The following is a 16,950-nucleotide window of genomic DNA, read 5'->3' as shown; positions in this document are numbered from 1 at the left end:
ACAAGTGTTTAAAACTACAAATTCATCAACTTCTACAATGATAGATAATTATTTTCCAAAGATTTCCCTGGAACATCCCTGGGATTGTATTATTAGCTTTGAAATCTGGGACCCAAGGAAAGTTTAAATGTTCTTTTAGAACCAACTTCCAGTCGTTCTTACATTAGGGGGTAAAATTTACACCAACTTCCCTGTAAAGGGTGTAGCAGTGTGACTTTCTTGAAGGAAGCATGTTACCTACCCTTCCTTCTCGCTTTTAATGACATAAACAAATGCAACACCTAGAAAAGTAATGTTACCACACAGCTACACCAATATGCACATGAGAATTATGATGTTAGCAAGCTTGGATATCTAAAGTCTGTTCCTTCATACTGGATTAGATTGTCTTGATTTGTGAGGGCTAAAAATTGCACTTTCAGCTAGGATATTAAGGATCTTGTTTCCAAAACAGCTACACTTAAAGTAAGAGTATAGCAGCCTGTGTCTCCACATCTTTTCATCCAGCAGTCCAGCTGGAATTAGAAAGAGAAAACATGCTTTAATGATAAAAATACAGATGCAGAAGACAGGAAATGCTGAAGAAATTTCAACCGAAGAAAGAACCCTTAAGGGACCCATCAAAATGTTTCTTCTTTCATAGATTGCAAGAGATTTATGGCCTCTTGCCATGAGAGTTACTATTTATTTTAACATGTTATTTTCCAATCAGAACTTGTATGAAATTTAAAACAAGTTGGTTGAACTCAATATGTAAAACCCCACTAAATCACATTTGATTATGACTTGTTGCGGTTGAGACGGACAAAACGACAAGATAACAAAACTTTATAAAAGCAAGCTAGTGCAAAAAGCCTTTATTGCTCTCTTTCTCTGTTCCTTTATACTCTCTTTCCCCTTAGCTGCCCCAGATGTGTCTCTTTCTTATTGGTTCAAAGTTGTTATGCTGTCTTATCATTGGTTAACATTTGCACAGTCCATCACAACTCAGCTCCTCTGCCAAAAGGACACGTACGCCTTGTCTTGCGGTCGACACTGCCTCAAAACTTGTTTATCTTGCAGTTGTTCTTGTTCCTGTTTGTTCTCTCATGGGTAGCCTGGAATCTTCTCAAGGTCAAAGCTGTCCCGTCCAGGGGCCTCAGTCCAGCTGAGGTCCCCCACAATGACTCTGGTAATAACTCATTGTTTGGATTCATGAACACTGAAAAAAAATCATCCCAAATAAATAGACCTAAGATTGAATGTTGCTGTATTGATTTTCTAGCAAAGCAACAAAAATCCGCATTGTTCTCTTCCAGATATTTTAACAAGCACAGAGCAACAATCCACCACTGTTACACCAAAACTGTACTAAGTGCAGCATCTCAGTCTTACTCCGAAGGAAAACAGAAAAGGAGAAGGGAAAATCAAGTGGAATATGGACATAAATGACAACTAGCTATCTGGAGGAACACCACTAACTAGCAGAAAGCCTTCCTTTCCATTTGTAAGCTGAATTTACCTCAGCTTACATCAACCTCATTTTATATTACCTCAGTTTACATCAACAGATGACTTCAGGCAATCATCTTGACATCAACCAACCACTGGTTATGGATAAGAATAATGATACCATGGCAGCTTTTGCACTTTACTTTGTAGCTAATGGTGTGGTACAAATTCATGGTGCTTTCTTTCAATTTGAGCAAAAATAAAAACCTCAAAATGTGGGTCCTTAATATGAAGACAACTGCCTCATCCTTCAGGCAGCTTTCTACAGCAATCGCATGGGTCTGGGGAATACAAGGTTGAACAGTACAGCCTCAGAAAAAGCTAAGAAGAAAGTGAACATCCCACAGAAGCCTCTTTAGTTCATTTCCCCAAGACAGACCCAGGCCAGGAATCTTCCAAGGTATCAAGGCCTGAGGCATATGATCTGCCTGACTATAGCATCCATCCTGGTTCTTTCTAGAGAACTTGGTGGCAAACGTAACTGAATAAAAAGCTCTGCAGTCCGAGTTCCTGCTCAGACCTCACCCAGGGCTTGATCAAGCAGCAGTAATGGTGCTGTGCTGGTGCAGCACACCTTCCCTGAAACTGCTGAAAGATCTGGAATGCAGGCGAGAGGATGCAATTCCTTCAGGACAGCAAGGAAATACAGAGGGGAGTACTCAGAGTTGGAAAAAGCTGACTTGATAGCAGGGAAACATTGCATTTTATGCCAGGCACTGAGCAGAAGAGTAGCAGTACATATTATGTGTAAGAATCTTCCTGTCTAACAAGGCAGGACATGGATATGTTCTAATATCTGTTAAATCACACACACAGATTCACTTGAAGAGAGAAGTCGCTTTTCCTCCCTGGCTACACCAAAGAGTACACAGGAGCACATTTACAGCAATGTAAGAAATCCAGCTTCTGAACCCTGTTCTCCCTAAAGACACCTGAATTTACATTTTCCACCTCTTAGTGCCAAAGAATTTAGGTATTGTGTATTCTTCTGGATCAAGGAGGTCTATTTAAAATATTTTAATATTTTTAAGAGTAAGGACGGAAGCCTAAGCATACCATGCCCTCCACATAAGTGCCCTAACAAGCTGTGTTCACACTCATGGCCTCATGAATATTTAGAGATACTTATGAAGAGGAACAGCTTTACCTGAGGATATGCATGTCTGGTCTGTGACCAATTACAACAAGATACTATTCTCAGTGTATGTGGTAAGCACAGTCTCCCATTCTGAAAAATTGTAATACGGTAAGACACATTTTCCTGTATCACTAGCTTGAGATTGTTACCCTTACTCCATACTTCAGAGTCCTTTCTGATCCAAAGAATAACAGTAGTTTTGCTGAAACCAAAATAATAAAATATACACAGACCATAAGTCAGAGACAAAGACTTTTTGACATACAAGTTAGATATCCTTTGTGAAACACAGTGCTTCCCTTGAGGAACACAAATTTTGAGAGAAGTGATCCCATTTAGAAAAACTGCATCTCCAGCACAGCATTAGGATAGACTTTTCCGTGGCCTTTAGACAGTCACCTCTGCTGCTTCCAAGCTATCCTCCAGGGAGGGCAGATGAGACCGGAGGCAACATACACTTTCAGAGAAAGCAATTTTTAGTCATGCTTTACACCACCAAAGACCGCACTTCACTTAAATTTGCTTCAGTGTTACCACATTCTAAGCAACTACTAGCAGCTACTATTTCATGTCCTATTTGCTCTGTAATCTCCCCAGTAGCCTAAGGAAGATCAAAACTTACTGGAGAACAGTAGAACTGGCCCTTTTATCCATGGCTTGCTGGTGAAAAATAGTATAAAACAGACATTAAATCACTAAAATTATCATGCTAGCTGATTTTTAAGTTATTTCTCTTGTAGTGACCCAAATTCACAAAGATCCTACAGAAAATAATTCATAATGCAATAGATTTCTACCTCTACCAGACTTATTTGCCAAAACGGGGTGGTGGGGAAGTACTAGCTCTTCAGGAAAGTTGCAAAAGACGACCAAGGGACTAGAAATGAACACTTACTCAACACTAATACTTAGTGATCCATTTCTCAATCTGAGCAGTTCACATTAGTTAACAGAGCTATACAGGGCAATGGTTCAGCAGGAAAAGAACGAGAAGCACGTTGAGACACTCACAAAATGCCTTAATGTCTCCTATGCTAAGGGCATTCCACTTGCCATGTGGAGCCTTTCCTTGTAGCACTGCAGTCTTTTGTTTGCAAGTCTGCACCCCTTCCCTTATGCACTGGGAGAATGCTGTGGCAATGTTTTCATCCACGTCCTTCTGTCCTTGTCCTGTTCTCCCAGCTCTGCACCTGCAAAGTCTCAGCCTGCTACATCACGTTTCCCGCGGAAAGTGATTGACACCGATATGAGAATCATCCTTTTTCCCCCCCTCACGCTTTCCTACCCCCATTTTGTAACTTTTACACAAAAGAAAAAACAAAACCTAGTGAATAACACAATAGAGAGTAGTCCTTTAAATAGCAGACATGCATTTCCCAGTGACATCCACACACAAAGCTTAACAATCAATTAATGTGCAACTCTTGCCTCTGATCAGAGCATGCTCCAATCAGCACTAACAGCATCACAAGCAGGAACAACAAGCAGGGAGTTTGAGCAGGTCCTCATGAAAACTATATAGTTATTATCAGAAAAGTATTGTGACAGACCATCTGCCACACTAGAGGGGATGCCCAGGGAAGAAAAGTCACCTGGCAAGATCCCTATTGTTTTAGGGTGGTTTCGAGGATTCCCGAGAAGGTGAAGACACACACACTGACTATAAGGGGAAAAAGCAAGCATTTATTAACTACAGATGTGTGTTATGCTAAGGGTATCTTGTAAAGCAGATTAACATACTGCCCCAAGGACCGTGAGGAAGATGGACCATCCGTACGTTCTTGTGCCATCTTGCACTGCGAGCTCAGCCCAGCAATCGGTAGGTGCCAGCTTTATGTGGGCATCCCCACGGAGGCAACGGTGGCCTTGCCATACACCAGCCCGATGCTCTTTGGGAAATCCCGGTATTTATACATTTGCAGAAGAACAGGTTTCGGCACATGTGGCCAGCAGATGCCAAAACACACCTCAGTTGTAACACAGGGAGCCCATGACACATGTGCTCGCTGGCCAGGCATGCTGCACGAGCTGTAGCCACCCTGTCTATTGGTTCATGGGCTTTGTACACGCGGCATATTGTCATAATCCAGCAGTCACGCGCCGATCATGCTCACAGCTGTGCAGTGCAACAGCCTGCTGCCTGTCCTCCCCCAGTATTGCTCAGCTTTCTTATCTCTGTGGTCAGCATTCCAAGCAACGGGCAACAAACCATCCATTTTCTGTGCTGACTGCATTTTTCTCGGCTATCTACTTCTCCCTCAGTGTTCATCCACGGACCAAAATCCCATCTTTTAACCCGTCTGTATACACCTGTGATGATTTTCTTTGCTGGCCATGGGAGAGTGTTTTTCCTTAAGGTTCTACCACACTCCTCCTCTTTTTTGTTTTTTTTATTGCCATCAAAAGTAACTGTTACGATTAAAGCTGTCACTTGCCACCAGCTATGGACTGTCTCATCATTCTTTGGGTAACAGGTCAGCTTGAAAAATACTACTTCATATTGAAAGAAAGTACAAAAAATTGCATTAATTCTTGTGCAGAGGGGCAGCAGGAGGTTCATCAACCACATCCTACGTGAACATTTGTATTACCGCAATGGCCTCAACTTAAAGAACACAAGGACTCAAAATCAGAAAATTATTTTCTGTACAGCTTCCTTCTGCAACAATGTATTTGTATTAATCAAAATGTTCTTAAAATGTACACCATTTTCTACAAAAAGTCACTATGATAATTAAGCACTGGCTCTATGCTAAATACAATATTAAAAAATCAAGTTGCCTCAAAGATTATAAAAAATCCAAAAGCAGAAGCTACATTTTGAAGAACTCCAATGGCCACATGGATATTATTCTTTTGGCTCAGCTAAAAAGTTAAAAACTAAAACCACTGTACACTTCTGGTTTGTCAGGCTTGTGTCTAAACCAACAACAGGTAATCAGCAATTAAACAATATCCTTGGTTTTAAAATATATTAGCAATACATAACACACTGGTGTTATTCTTAATATAGGAAATATCCTTTAATATAATTTATGGCTTATATAGTCCTTGACTGCAGGGATGTGCTCATTCTTTCTTTTTGGTAAAGTCATATGGTTTCCACCACTGTGCAAACTGCAACACCTTCTTCCTCTGATCCTCAAAGTTCTGTCTGATTCCTTTTCTCCAGAGCTGCGGTTCCAAGTCCAGCATGCCACCAATAATTTCCTTTGCAAGTAGAAGAAACATAGATAATTATGAATACATAATTACCATATTAGTTCACACTATTTTACCACAGAATAAAGAAATATATATTTTCAAATTATGAGATTGTCACTGTTTTCTTCAAGTGATAGTTATTTAAACTTGAAATTCTGAAAGACATACTAATTCAAAAATTAGAACTGTAGTTGTTAGATGGTTGCCTCAGTGAAATTCTTTCAAGTACAGCATAGCAATGCACTGCATAAATATCCTAACATTGCAAGATTCTTAATAAATTAGTACATTTGTGTCTAAGAGAAAAGTTCAGAAAAAAGAAAGCTGTGCCCACTTTGCTCTTAACTCCTTCTGAAGTTATATTTCTCCCCAATCACTCTTAATATTTTTGCAATATTGACTCTTTGAATAAATGATTGCTGTGACATAATAAACAAAGGAAGAATTTATTGCAGTTCTTCCTGTATGTACTATACTCTCTATATCACATGGAGTAATTTAACTACCCAAGTTTTTTACTAGGAGTCATCTGAGTCTCTGTGTGTATGCACCCTAATTTATACAACCATAAGTCAGTGCACCCATATGACAACACTATGGCCATGAAAACTCTTAAATAGATGCAAGTATTTTCCATCTATTAGATTATATGTCAAATATCTAGAGTTCCTATTAATTCAAAAGAAAGATGGATCTAGAATCACATTCTGAGTATCAGCCAGTGAAGAAATCAACTACTCCTTTATTCAACAAGCCAAGTTATAATGACTCGCCAAGAAAAGCCAGCTAATAAACTGGGATAAGGTACATCAAAGTGACTGTTCTGGCAAGCATCTGTTTTAATTACTTAAATTTTACAAAACAGAGTATAATTGGTAAATTGATCTTTTACGTGACAATACCTTTCCAAAGTAATGAGGGAACTTGTGTTGATCTTCAATGACATGAGCAAATCCTCCTTGAAGGCCAAAGTCCACAGAAAAGTATGGTAACCCTTTAGGAACCTATACAAGCAATACCACATTTTTAGATGTTTAACAGACTGTAGGCATTTAGTTAATCTCCCCACAACTTAATGAACTTGAAAGTGGTTTTACAGTTGATATATCACATTTTATTTTAAACCACCCCTCAAACCAAGTATGCGTAGCATAAAATTGCAACAGAGAAACAGTAAAACAAACAGGTAAGAGGAAAGAACAAACACACAACAACTAGATAAAAAGACACTGAAAACTGAAAAGATGATTACTGGGTGGCAGAACCTCCAGAGACCACCGCTGCAGCGCCAGGTAAGAGATGGGGAGGGACCAGGCAGCAGCATGCACACTGAGCAAACGCCTTCCTGACTGCACACCTCTGAATTACATGGGTTGAGTAGAAATTCTAAGACAACCACCAGCAAGTTGCATTTATTAAAGATAAGGTGTTGCATGATAACAGGAAATATGTACCCAGTGGAAACATTGACACTCAGGGGGAAGGGGAAACACCTCTACAGAGAATACACTTCCAGAAAACACCACTACATGACTGGAAGTTATCATTAACTTGCCCAATCAGATAACTTAATAATTCAGTCAGCCTACAGAGGAGACACCTGTTATCCTGCCACAAGGAAAGACCCTTCAGTCTGACAGAGTGAGAAGTGAATTCATTTATTGCTGCAGTATTCTGCTACTTCACTGCAACAAGTTATTTTTCCACTCTTTTAATTGTTGAGGATGTTCCTGTACAGATAAGATTTACAAAGCCTCAAATTCATAAGCATTTCCTCTGCTACAATCTAAATAACTGTGCAATTTTCACAAGGCATGTTCAATATATTGCTTGAAAATTCACTATAAAAATAATTAAGACTTAATACAGAGGGTCAATGTAGCATAGCAAGAAACATAAAACATTTTAAATGAACAAAAAAAAAATAGTCATTAAATAAGGTAAAAAATGGGTTGGCAGGTGACACCTTAAGGAAAGCGTCAGCTTTATCTTATTTGTGTCTAGCAATGTATGGGGTCTGGCTGGGATGGAGCTCATTTTCCTCACAGCAGCCCATATGGTGCTGAGTTTTGGACCGGTGACTAAACCTGCGTTGATAACATGCCAGTGTTTTGGCTATTGCTGAACAGTGCTTGCTGCCGGGTCAGGTCTCCTGGCTGTGCTCCCCTTCCAGCCCATTGCCCACCCCCAGCTCCCTCACTGCAGGGAGCAGAGGGAGAAGCAGAGAAGACCTTGATGCTACGCAAGGGCTGGATGCTTAGACTCTGCCTCTGGACACCATAGTCCCAATTTCCACATAAAATCCACCTATTAGATGATATCTCAGCCACGTCTGACCCTCCTTCCAGGCACCACCACCACCTAATACAACTCTCCAACTTCCCAAACCTCATCTCGGTCTCTAAACTATACTTTCCTATCTTCCTGAAGGTTACAGGCATTTCTTTTACACTAAAATAATGTTAAAACCACACAACTGTGTAACAATTTACACTCATGACATAATCTGAAAACTGGCCTACCTTCAAATGGGTATATAATAGTCACAAAAATGTATGGCTAAGAAGATTCTTAAAGAAATCAAATGTCCTGATGCCATGATACCATGTGTCAAGAAAATGATACTTCATTTACTTGTGACAGATGTTGGCTTTCCCTGTTCTGAAACACCGATGAGCAGAAGATATCCAAAGCATGGCTATTTTGTTATCTGTTTGCATCCACCTTAAGTTTAAAGTCTTACCTAAAGCCTTGCTACAATTAATTTAATTCCTTCTTGTATGCACCCAATAGTGCTGGCAAAAAACTCAGTAACTTCTTTAAAACAATCTCCTATATGCAGAAAACTACCATCACATCCCATTTCAGTCTTTTCTTTCCTAGACTGCACAACCCCTCAACCAGTTTCTTTAGTTAAGTTTTCTAATCTATGCTCTCCTCTTTTGTAACTGTCTTAAAACACTGTGCCCAAAGCCAGAACCAAATTTTCCAGGTGAAGCCTCACCACTTTGAATAAGGTGACCCATAACTGACTCCCATTTATATGACATTTTAGCTTATGTGGCAGAATAAATTTTGTCTTTTTGCTACATTTGGTACCACTATTGGTTTGGTTCAAGAGTCAAGATAATATACAAAATCTCTCCTACTATACAGACACGCAATCCCTTACTCTTCTGCATTTAATCTCCCTCTTTGTCATATTAGGCTTTATGTCTCATTATTAAACCCCATCTCCTCCTTCTCCTAAACTAGGATTTTTTTAGTGTAAAGGTGTTATATTTACTAAAAGACACTTTCAGAAATCAAGTATTATTACTACATAGTACTAAACTACTTGTGGTAAAGTCTACGTAACACTCATCTTTCACTTCAATATTAAAAAGTGGAACAATCTTTGAACCTAACAATGCCAGTGTTATTCCTTTAAAATTTGTATATACAAAGATGTTTCAGTTTAGTATCCAGGAGACAGATACAAGTACCGTTCCCTTATTTTAGAATAAAAATACTTATAATACTATAATACTATTCACATTTTTGCTTCATAAATTTAGCAACACAAAAGGCTGTTCTAGGTCAATGAAAAAGACACACCATATTTTTTCCAGGAAAGTAATTTGCAAAACTTTGATTTACCTTAATTCTTAAAAGTTAATCAACAAAATTATGCTGGTACATGTCCTCAAAGTGCCAGCTTTGTTCTCAACCAATGCTTGCAGCTCAGTCCACCAACTGTGGAAATAAATGGGAATCTTTTCCCTAATGTCAGTTAGGAGTTCAGTCAGACCCTTAATTCTAATCATACCTATGCCATCTCCTAATGCGCTAATCTAATTGTGTTCCCTTTCTTTTCTCTTTGAAACAGTTAATAACAAAAAAGATGAGAAGAATTTGCTGAGAAATTCAGTGTTCAATACATTTCATTACTTACAGATTTCCGAACATCTTTTGAAGAAAGATCAATTAACTTCTTGTTCATGGACCACTCTTCATCAGACTCCATTATAGCTTTCTGTAAAATCATTTTATCTAAATGTGAAAATAGTCCTTCATACAGCAAGCAAAGAGCTAACTTTTCAATGTAGTGAAGTACATTGCACTGCAAGTACCAATTATTTCTTAACAAAGTAACTTTATTTTTGGCAACCTTTCTGATTTCCACAACTTACATACTTTTTATAAAGGCATCGTACAGTATCTTCAAACTCACTTAATTTCTTAATTCTGCTCCTCTTTTTTTTTTTTTTTTTTTTTAATTTAACTTTTGCCTGACACAAATTATTTCTAACAAGTTTCAACTGAAAGGTCACATTCTCTTTTTACTAAGCTCATACAAAACCTCTTATGAATTCATTACACTGTATTAGCCTTTTTTCTTTTTCAAACACTAACAGGAGAATCCAGCTTAGAAGGCTGATTATGCTTAAAAACCTTTAAAACTGCTTCTCTATCCTCCACAGTACAGAAGTGGGTATAGTGTAGTGTAGGTACCTTTTAAATTTCATTTGCTGTGTATTTTAATGGCGGAAGCTTCTCAAAGAAAGTTTTATGCAAATGACATTTCATTAAGTCTTATACTTCATCCTTCCTGTAGTATTCAGACAAAACACAAGTTTTACCAGCACTTGAAGCATAGCAATGAAATCAACCAGGTGGAAAGTTTCAAATGTGGTAAAAGTTACTACATTGCTGTTCATCATACTGACTGTTCCACTTAATCAAAACCCAATCACATTATTTCCAGAAAACAAAAATATTTTGAAGAACAAATAAAATAATGTACTTATAAAAGGCAAATCACGATCCAGTTGCTGAAAGCCAAAAGGCCTCACTTCCAGTAAAAAGCTTGAATGAGCCTTTCCTTCCAGGGTCAGGGTAAAGAGACCAGAAAAGCTATAGAAGAAATATCTATCATGCTGTCTAATGTTCATCAGAGACCTAAGACACATGTAAAACTTGGGCTTACTGAAATAAAATGGGGATGAAACATTATATATTGGTATTTCTTAAAACAGTTGACATTATTTTCTAATTTTATGCTTGCCAAGGCACATGTATGGGGTTTTAAGTTTATACTACAGGACTTAAGTGAGAAGTATTGCAATCCTTACAGCACTTCAAGAAGCTACAATTCTCTCATCTTCTTCCAGTATTTGTCAGTGCAGTCAGACTCGAGGCAACTGCACAGTGACATACAGCTCTTCCACTGACTACTTGAAAAACAGAATTACCTCACAGAGCTTGTTTTAACATCAAGGAATATGATCAAAGAGTGGATCAAGAAGTAGGATCAAAGAATCCATCTTTTCAAAAATAGTACTTGAATATCAAAAAGTTTTCCAGAAATAGATGAATTATGATAAATACATTCAAATGACCTAAGAAAAAACATTTTTGTGTACCTTAAAGTAGACTGGAGCCATATCTCCTACTTCTTTTGGAAGAGGAATGCATTCATATACCATGTGATACAGTTTCTTCATACTCATGTTCATTTCTAGGAACACACAGTCCAAGTCTTTAGCTTCAAACATTTTCACCAACGCATTTCGGAACATCTGTTTAAAGGAAAAAAAAATGTATAATTTGAATTAACTTCTCAAAGCTTTCAGATATAATATATTATTTCACTTACATTATATTAATAATAAACTCATAATAAAATGGGTAACAGCAGCAATCATACTAAGAAAATTCTGTATTATTCAACAATTGAATATGAACTATATTTCCTATGATACGAACAAAGGAAGTCTAGAAAACCATTGTGAAATATGCATTATAATTAACACTACAAATTCAGTTTTAATAAATACTGCATATTTTACAGTTGAAATTAAAACTATGTTGAACTTCATAACTGATGCTCCATAAAACAACATTGCTTTAACAGTAGGTCCCAAGCTTGCAGTTTCTAAGAAGCTGTCTTGGCTTGTACTGACTATAGATACTATTATCCTTTCACCACTACTTCCACTTACACAGTTTAAAAAAAAAAAAAACCAAACCCAAAACCACAAGACATTTCCACCAGCCATGCTTGACTTTTAAGGAAAATATTAATGTTGCCTCAAAAGAAAGCTATAGCTATAACCACCATCTTCACTGTATGGAAGCTAACAAAATATAATACTTAATACGCCTGGCCTCAAAGTACACTTACCAGTTCCCCTTCATAGGGATTAGGTGCTACACCTATTCAAAGTGTATTTCAATTTATAATTCTGCTAGCTCCAGTGTCAGGGCCCTGCACACACTCAACAGGCTCTGCAGCTTCTTCTACCTGCTGGGGCTCTGGCTGCCTGTGCAGATGGGCAGCTCTGACATGCTGCAGCTGTAAGCTGCCATCAGATGCAGCAGAAAGAGCTGGGGAAAAAAGACCTGTGAGAAGTGGGGGCCTGGCCCCCTGTTATTCAGGAGCTGCAGTTAACGTCAGGCCCTCACTTTTGGTCCTTGCTTGAGCTAAGTTTCAGGGATGCCTGTCCCCAGCCCGTGTACCTGGCAGACCTCAGCGCTGACTTGATGACTTGACCTTGAACTTAAGTCATCACTGCAGACTTGTCTGGCCATCACTGGGCCATGGCTGACCCCGTCTACTGTCATCCGACATGCTCTCTTATCCTGGTTTGGGAGGCTTCTCCTGCACCTTGTCAGTGAGGTGACTTCCCCCACCTGCCTTGCCCATCACCTTCCACCCTTGACTTGCCTCCCTGCGGAGGCAGCCCGCTCTTGCTGCTCCCTGACTCTTGGCAGTTGGTATTTGCATCCAAGATATGCAAGATCATCATTCTGTAGCTTACAATGTAAATGCTGAACTAGATTATCAAGCACAAGGGATGATTTCTGAGACTCAGTCAGACATTTTCAAATGCACAAAAGATCTGACTTTATGACAGGGTGAATGTTTCTGAAAGTGTCTCAAGATCTTGAAAACTGCTTTTTAAAAATGAAGATTTTTGTATTATACATGCTCCCTATACCATTTCCACAGTGTAAGCCAAGAAATCACCGAAACTTTATAAGCCTCACAGACCACAGGTACCATAGCTCTACAACTCACATAACTCATAAGTTGTCCTTTTTGCATTGATTTTTGTTCAATTAACAATGCTCAGAAATAGAAATAACACAATTAAAAGGCTAATGGCATCTAAAAGTTTAAAATTCTCTATCTTGATGAATCAAACAAGCATAAGCAAAAACACATATTCATAAACATCAGCAAGTACTGAAGTAAAACAGATGGAAAACAAATCACTACCAGGTTTTCAGTGCAACAGGACTGGAAATGGAGCTCTCTTCTCCCCACCCCTTTGTCATCTTGCACAGTATGAATGAAACTAAAGGTCTAAGAAACTTGGCCAAATACCTATCTTAACCAGGCATTTAAGCTCTCCAAAGCAGGCTCTTGTGCCCTGAATTTTTCCTCACAAATAAGCTGTTCCATGCTGTGACAAGAAAAAGCTACCACCACTCCCCTAACACAACTGATGAAACACACCTAGAAGATATTGCCCAGTGAACAGGTCACTCCACCACGACTGATATGGGACTTTACTGTGCAGAGCAACAGACAACTCTGGAGTAATAGTTTGTTGTCTTCTCCCCCAGCTTCCAGACCACTGAGTACCCTGCAATATCAACTCAAATGCAAATCCACTGAAAAGCCTAGAATATCTGCAGATGTTAGCTAACGTTTCCCAGACTGCATTTTTCTTGTTTTTAAATACATTGCACTTTTCCTCCAAATTCTGAGCAGGCCAAAATATCAAGGATAATTAGCACTGGAAAGGACAAAACCATTCATAAAAGCAAATAAAAGGGCTTGGTAAAGATTTATATCTTTTCATATTAAAAAAATTACATGCTTATTTACTTTAGCAAGTGAGCACATCAGTCTAAAACACACAATACATTAAATTCAAGTGTTTGAAGGCATACAGTATAAAAGAACCCTTCTTACTTTATTCCAACATGTCTTAAAAAAAAATCCCAGCAAAAATAGTTAGCTAAAACATGTGCTCAGTACAACATGTTATGAATATTTGAAGTGTGATTTTTTTTTTTCCCCTCAACAGTAACATAAAATATGGCTCTGGCATCAGAAAGTTAGTTTAGTCACTGAGTAAGTGTATGCTTATACTCCTGCTAAAGCCTTCCAGACTCCTTCTGCTGAACTACATAGAATCTGAACACACCCCCCCTCACCCCCATAAAAACCCCACCTGTATCCATCACCTCCCAAAGTGCTCTGTAGCAAAGAAATGTTTAAACTGTCTATGAATATATTCACAGGGTCAATGGATAATAGTTTTACCAAGCAGTTGCATTTTTCTAGCAAGGAAAAGACTAGCATTGAATACAGGAACTGCATTTGCTTATCTTTTCTTTATCCTATCTTCCCTCTCATACAAATTTAGAAAAATTATCATCTATTTAGTTGAAAGAGGTTAGGATAAATAGAAGATATAGAATAAATATATTTATCACTTTTCCCCGTGCTCTGTTGTTCCTCCTGATCCTACCTGTTATATTTATTTGCTTCTTATCCAACTTTCATGGGTATTTGTGTCATATACAAAAGAACTCCTTTCCCTTCCTCCTTGGTGGGGAGCATAATTTACTAGGAAACACCGTATAAAAATTACATCAGCCATGAGAATCAATGTAGGGAGCAAATCTGGAAAGTCTGAGAATCCATCTGCCAGGCTTGAGCCAAGACGAATGTTACTTAAACCATTTCAAACTCATCAACTAACCTGTTTTTAAATCTAAGCAACTGCAAGCAACATAGCCTTTCTCTAATCTGAAATAGTCTCCAATATTTTGATATAAGAGGTGGGAAGTTGTTTTCCCCTTGTAGTAATCCTGATGGCAGCAGCCGGGGGGGGATTGACAATCACAGTCAATCTCTTATGCAGAAGCTTGTTACATTCCTCCCTCGATTTTCATTTTCCAAAGAAAACAGAACTCAAAACCTTCAAAATGTCTTCATAAGAGAGTTGGAAAGCATGACCCATCATGCTTGGCACTTTATTCTAATAATTCTTTTCAAAAAAGTAGGAAATTGGATTCTAACAGGGACCTCACTGATTTGAAGAATGAGGTCGTTCTTGCTCAATTGACATCCACCCAAAACCCAGATTAGCTTAAAAAAAACTGAAAATATTTAAACAATGTATCTTCAGCTTGTGTTTCATAACAAGTGATCTTTCTGCCCCGACATTCCTTTTCTTTTCCTTGGCACTCCCAAGGAAATCCTAACTGTGAAGCAAGTTATTCCACTTTCTGTAAGAGAGCGGCTGTACCTACATCATCCCCAAAAGATGTTCCTCTAACCTGGTTTCAAAGACCTCCAGCGACACAGGTTCTGCAGCATTCTAGGCAACTTTTTCTAGTGCTTATAAATGGGAACTTTTCTTCAGTGTTTACCTTACATCTCCCTTTTTCAATATCTGACCACTAATTTTCATCGATAATGCAAAAATGTTCTGCCCCTTAGTGGAATCAGAAGACTGCTGCCAGGCTGGAAATTATGAAAATAGGTACTTATGACAAGCATATTATCATTCAAAACAACATTATTTTACAAAACATAAGAACATAAGAACATAAGACAGTTTCTCAGCTGACCTGTATTTCTTCCCAGATGTCTTCATCCAAAAGAGTGGCTGCAGTATGGTGCTGTAGAGGAGCTATCAGGCAGTGACCTTCAGTAAGGGACTGGTTGCTTGGTAGAGACAAGTATACCTATAAAAAGCAAACAAAAACTGAAGTGCCCATATTTCTAGCATTAAAAACCTTCCCGTTGCTGAGGCTAAGAAATACATTGTTTGCTAAAGTCAAACCAATAGAAGCCATTACCTTTTTATTACAGCAAGGTATCAGTAATTTTAGTGTTTTTAAAAAGGTCCCATTATACATCAGCAGCTCCAATGAACTAGTAGTATCCAGAGAGCAGTTCCACCAACAAGGCAGTAATATCAGCCGTATAGACCAACTAGTATCCTAACTATTATGAAATCACACTGTTTAGTCCATATATATGTATGTATGTATTTTTAATAAAATATAATATATAATGTATACAGATATAGATATATCTCTGCATATGTATGTTAGATATATAACACATATATATACACACAGATTATATACATACACAGATATACACCTGTATGCATTTTTTATATATATATATATATAATCTATCTATATAAAAAAATAAATGCAATGTACCATAATACATATCTATGCATTTAATTACTTGGCGTATAAAAAATTTCAAATCAAATGAAAAACATCAATAATAATTGAAAACTTTAGTGAAAGAATGACAAAAAAGCCTATACTGAAGCATTTCAGATGTTATAAATCCAAATATTTATGCAACTTTTAAAAGCATTAACAGAAACAGGAAAGTTCCCCAAATCAAACTTCTGCCTATCTCAAAGGATTTTAGGCTTAAAAATTGAGTTCTACACTTAATTTTCTTGATATCATTGAGATACAGTTCTTCACCAGTTCAAACTTCCTTCAGTGCAGTGTGATTTAGTCTTCCACAAATCCACCTACAGTCTAATCTCTGCACTCAGACCTTTTATTATTACTCCTGTCTTCCACAAATCCACAAATGTGAAGTTCTGATATCAAAGATGAGCTTCAAAATTCATGACAGATTTATATCTTTTCCTCCCTCACCCTTGAGTAATTTGTGAAATCAATCAGAAGGGCAAGGAAAATAAGAAGCAGAACAATAAATCATTTCATAGAAGCGATTTCATTCTTAATCTTAGGCACTCTAACATCAACACTGCCTGCCTTTATTCCTTTTTTATTTTTACATCTGTGTTAAATTGCTGTTTTCTTACCTTGGTGCCAACTGCAATAATAAGATGTTTAGAAAGTTCACTGCTATCAAAGCAGTATGGGCACTTTTCCATGCATGCAGCAAGCTGCTGGTGCTCATGTATTGCTTTTCTTCTTTGTATCTCTTCCTCTTCCCCACTGTGTGGCCTTTTGGCTGCTTTGGAAACAAACATGTCATCCAGGGTGTAGTACTCTCGGTCAGTTTTTTCCACGAGCTGAAAAGATACACAGAAAAATTGCATGTA

The 16,950-nt window shown here is 38.0% G+C and overlaps 1 protein-coding gene across 4 annotated transcripts in view; it reads right to left on the bottom strand.

Moving 5' to 3' along the window:
* Positions 1–831: 831 nt before the first annotated feature.
* Positions 832–16,950, bottom strand: part of CWF19L2 (CWF19 like cell cycle control factor 2) — a 94,152-nt gene continuing 78,033 nt past the window's right edge. For all 4 annotated transcript variants that reach the window (XM_041118523.1, XM_041118525.1, XM_030042692.2 and 1 more), the window contains 6 exons: positions 16,708–16,920; positions 15,470–15,586; positions 11,239–11,394; positions 9,768–9,848; positions 6,736–6,837; positions 832–5,839 (listed from right to left, as the gene is read on the bottom strand). In XM_041118523.1, the coding sequence (XP_040974457.1) occupies positions 5,699–5,839; positions 6,736–6,837; positions 9,768–9,848; positions 11,239–11,394; positions 15,470–15,586; positions 16,708–16,920 (810 nt within the window). In that variant the 3' untranslated portion in view covers positions 832–5,698. The remainder of the gene's footprint in view (positions 5,840–6,735; positions 6,838–9,767; positions 9,849–11,238; positions 11,395–15,469; positions 15,587–16,707; positions 16,921–16,950) is intronic.

The sequence above is a fragment of the Aquila chrysaetos genome, chromosome 19 (assembly GCF_900496995.4).
Source record: "Aquila chrysaetos chrysaetos chromosome 19, bAquChr1.4, whole genome shotgun sequence".
Lineage (NCBI taxonomy): Eukaryota > Metazoa > Chordata > Aves > Accipitriformes > Accipitridae > Aquila > Aquila chrysaetos.
The sequence above is the reverse complement of the archived record's forward strand: the minus strand, read 5'-3'. Positions and strand labels throughout refer to the sequence as shown.